The sequence below is a fragment of the Helianthus annuus genome, chromosome 3, assembly GCF_002127325.2.
Source record: "Helianthus annuus cultivar XRQ/B chromosome 3, HanXRQr2.0-SUNRISE, whole genome shotgun sequence".
NCBI lineage: Eukaryota > Viridiplantae > Streptophyta > Magnoliopsida > Asterales > Asteraceae > Helianthus > Helianthus annuus.
The window spans coordinates 76,560,113-76,563,998 of NC_035435.2; the positions used below are offsets into that span (position 1 = coordinate 76,560,113).

The 3,886-nt window shown below is 35.2% G+C and overlaps 1 protein-coding gene across 1 annotated transcript; it reads left to right on the plus strand.

The window, feature by feature from the left end:
- The first annotated feature begins 544 nt into the window (after positions 1–544).
- On the plus strand, positions 545–3,403 carry LOC110929025 (metacaspase-1). The gene is made up of 5 exons (XM_022172116.2): positions 545–1,009; positions 1,731–2,055; positions 2,145–2,262; positions 2,676–2,855; positions 3,144–3,403. Exons 1-5 carry the CDS (start codon positions 631–633, stop codon positions 3,198–3,200), a joined length of 1,059 nt encoding a protein of 352 aa, XP_022027808.1. The 5' UTR covers positions 545–630; the 3' UTR covers positions 3,201–3,403.
- Positions 3,404–3,886: the final 483 nt, after the last annotated feature.

Sequence of the window (3,886 nt, forward strand, 5' to 3'; positions counted from 1 at the left end):
CCAGAACACTTTTTATAATTTTAGTGGCAGACCAGAAGTTTAGCGGGTTTCGTCTTGAGTTAAACGAGCCAACACGAATAAAATCATGTATAAACGGGTTAAAGCCGCCTAACCCACTTATGACACAATTACACCGTTTAAGTAGCACATGACACAACTATAACTCCCTTATTAAAACTGTATAATTATTTAAAATAATCAAATACATATATAGTTATCTGACCCGTTTAACACACGTTTTGCCAGGTCATGCTTATCATTTGTATGATAACAGACAGCAAGTGTGGACGCGTGAAAGACTAACGGGCAGAAATAATAAGAATCCTAAAAAGACATTCTTATGACTGTAGAATGCACTTCACTGGCCCCCTTGATTGTACCCATCTTTTTCTGATTTACCGGCTAAAACTGTTAACTATGTTTGAACAGAATCTGATTCTCCACTAAAGCCTACAAATGTCGGCGAATCAGGTTCATTTCTGCATCCTTTTCATATTTTGATGTGTTATATATATATGCACCATTTTTACGATCACCAAAGCATTGTTATCTTTTAGCATCCATCCATCCTTCATACATACAATCACTATCGTTAGTTCATTGAACTTAACTTGTGTTGTTCTTTTGAGTATGTGTCATCACCTTAGAAAATCTGCCATGTCATCAACGAATGAGCGCGTCTACTGCTTTGACTGCCAAGAGTTTGTTTCAGACGATTCTGACACAAACATACAATGTGTTAAGCTCAACAGTGATCCAAAGGGCCTGCGTGTTTCGCTTAGAAAGTTGTTTCATAGGAAAGACATGTCACATCATAATTATCAGAGTAGTTACGATGAGTCAATAGGGAAGTGGCAACCCACAAGAGGGAAACGCGCACTTCTTTGTGCGGTGACATACAATAAACAGAAATATAAACTTAAAGGAACTAACTATGATGTGATCAGCATGCAAGAGTTACTAACTACACGGTTTAAGTTTCCGAAAAGCTCAATCCGTATCCTTGCAGGTATTCCCAATTTTTAACTAGAGGGGGCAAAATGGGCGGGTCACTAGGATTGCATAACCGGTCTTTTTGATAGTCGAAATGGGCCAGTCAGGTTGACTCTAAGCACTTCTTTTCCCGAAACCTTATATTTATATGAAGTTATTAGAGAAACGTTTTTTTTTACAGAAGTTGTCATATCTTGATAACAAACTAGTTATATGCACAAAATAATTTTTTAGGTATTGTGTTTATAAATGCATCGACTTTTTAACCTGTTTCCTTGTAAGTTTTTTGGTCTTTAAGTTTACCCACTTGACCCATTAGAGATAAAAACAAACCAACTTGACCCATTAATATGTAACATGTCAAAACTACCACATCTACTATCTTTTCCCTGTGAATGCAGTAGGAAACTAGATTACCTATTATAAGCGCATTGACTTTCAACCGTTTGACTTGTTTCCTTGTAGGCTTTTTGCTCTTTAGTTTTACCCATTTGACCGTTAGGCTGTTATAGAGAAAAACAAACCAACTTGACCCATTCGTACGCAAACGTGTCATAATTACCACCTTTACTATCTTTTCCATTTGAACGCATTAGGATACTAGATTACCTAGTAGAAAAGATTCCTAAATCATCATCATATAAGAATCCAGAATTGCAATAGAAAAAGAAAACGCGATTTTATATATATACATTTTTTTGGTAATTTGACCGTTTGGTTGGAACTGTTTGATGCAGAAATGGACACGCACCCTCATCCAACAAAAAGAAATATCCAAGAAGCTTTGCGGTGGCTTGTGAAAGATAACCAACCCGGGGACTCACTGGTATTCTACTTTTCGGGTCATGGGTTGAGGCAACCGGATTTTTTTGACGATGAAATTGACGGGTTTGATGAAACAATATGTCCTCTAGATTTTAGAACTGCGGGAATGATCGTTGATAATGAAATCAACGACACCATTGTTAGACCTCTTAAGACCGGTGTCAAACTTCATGCCATTATTGATGCTTGTCACAGTGGAACAATTCTTGATTTACCGTATGTCTATAGCACAAAAAAGTATGTTGCGTTAAGCGTATTTTATGTAGTTTAAACTGTTTTGATAGTTGGTCTTGATATTTGAATTATGTAGTGCTATTTTGGTTCAGTGACAGGAAGGGTTGGTTAGATAACAGGCCTCCATCTGGTGTTTATAAAGGTACCAGTGGCGGACACGCCATTTCTATAAGTGCGTGTGAAGATAATCAACTTGCTGCAGATACATCTGTGAGTAAATATTCTGATCTTTATTATAGAGATTGCACTTTTGACCTATTTTCTAATGAATTAAAAATAATAATGTTAATAATAATAATTGACCAAAACAGGTCTATGTAATACATAAAGAAAATTAAATAAATTAAAAAATAGCCATAAAGGAAATGGACCAAAACAGGTTTGTGTATGTCTAATGAATTGACCTTCTTATATACTACTATAATATTTTGAAATAAAACAAATTTGTAAATCATATTTGAGTTTGACCCATTAATAGTTTATGGACAAAATATGTTCTGGGTAAACCCGACCCGTACAAAAAACTACATTTTTCCCCCGAACCATTTTGAAATATATGATGATGATATCTTGTATGATTTTCTGGTTTAGTTAAATTCATTTTTATTGTTCTTGTTTCGCAGGCTTTCTCAGAGACAGGAAAGCAAATGGAAGGTGCGATGACATTCACTTTTAGGAAAGCAGTAGAGAACACAACTAGGGTGACTTACGCTAGTCTCTTGGCTTCAATGCATAACGACATTTTGGCAGCCAAGAGAAAATGTTTCAGTCTACGGGGACTGTTTCACCGCGAAAGACTACAGGTTCGAGTCGCTCTTTGACTTTTGGAGAGTCAAACATAGCACTTTTGAGTTGCAAAGTCAACACAAATTTTTGGGTCTTTTCTAGTTCTAATAAATCATATGTTGCACATGGGGTTATCAAGTTTTATCTCTGCTAGCAAAATAAATTTGACTTTCAAAAGTCAAACTTTGCTTTTCTTTAAAATAAAGGTTGTACAACCCCCCAACCACTCACTTTTTTTTTTTCCATCATAAACTATCTATGCTTATATACATACATAAATAAATTACAATGTGGTAATATTTCAGGAACCTTTACTATCTTCTTCCAAAGAATTTGATGTCAATGATCCCTTTGTGCTATGACTCTACCACAAGGAGCTTCTACAGTTGACTTGCAATAAATCATTAGGAGCAAATCACATGCTACCGTAACATTTCTGAATACGAAGACCATTAGATATGAAGTCTTAACCTTCTACATAGACATAGATACAATCTTGTGTGGGGCACCCGCGTCATGTCAGACGTTGAATGTACCATTTTCCTATGATTCTTTCTTCCGAAAAGAATGCTATTTTTTTTTTTTTTTTTTTTTTTGTGTTTGTTTTGTGTTGTTTGAAAGTATGAGTCATGCACTCAAACTATGCCCTTCATATCCACTCAAAATATACATGGTTAGGGAGCTGTCTTATGTATTATAGATAATCAAGATATGAATGGAAAACGACAGCTTTATTGGTTGTATTTCTTATTTCTTATGAAGAGAATAAATCCTTTTATCGAAGAAGAAAGGGGTCCGTCTTATGTATTATAGATAATATAACAGGTAATTGGCATTCTAGATAAATTAACAAGAATCATGATATACAATGAATGTTCACATGTACTGTTTTCACAAGATTGTTTAAACTTAAATAAATAGTGAACCTTTAGGTTGCCGCCCTTATAGAATCTCATATGTTCCACTTTCACATGCAGATTCATTACAACTTTTCTACATATTGAACCTTATGTGTAGCATACAGAACCTTCACATGTGTAGGTTGCTG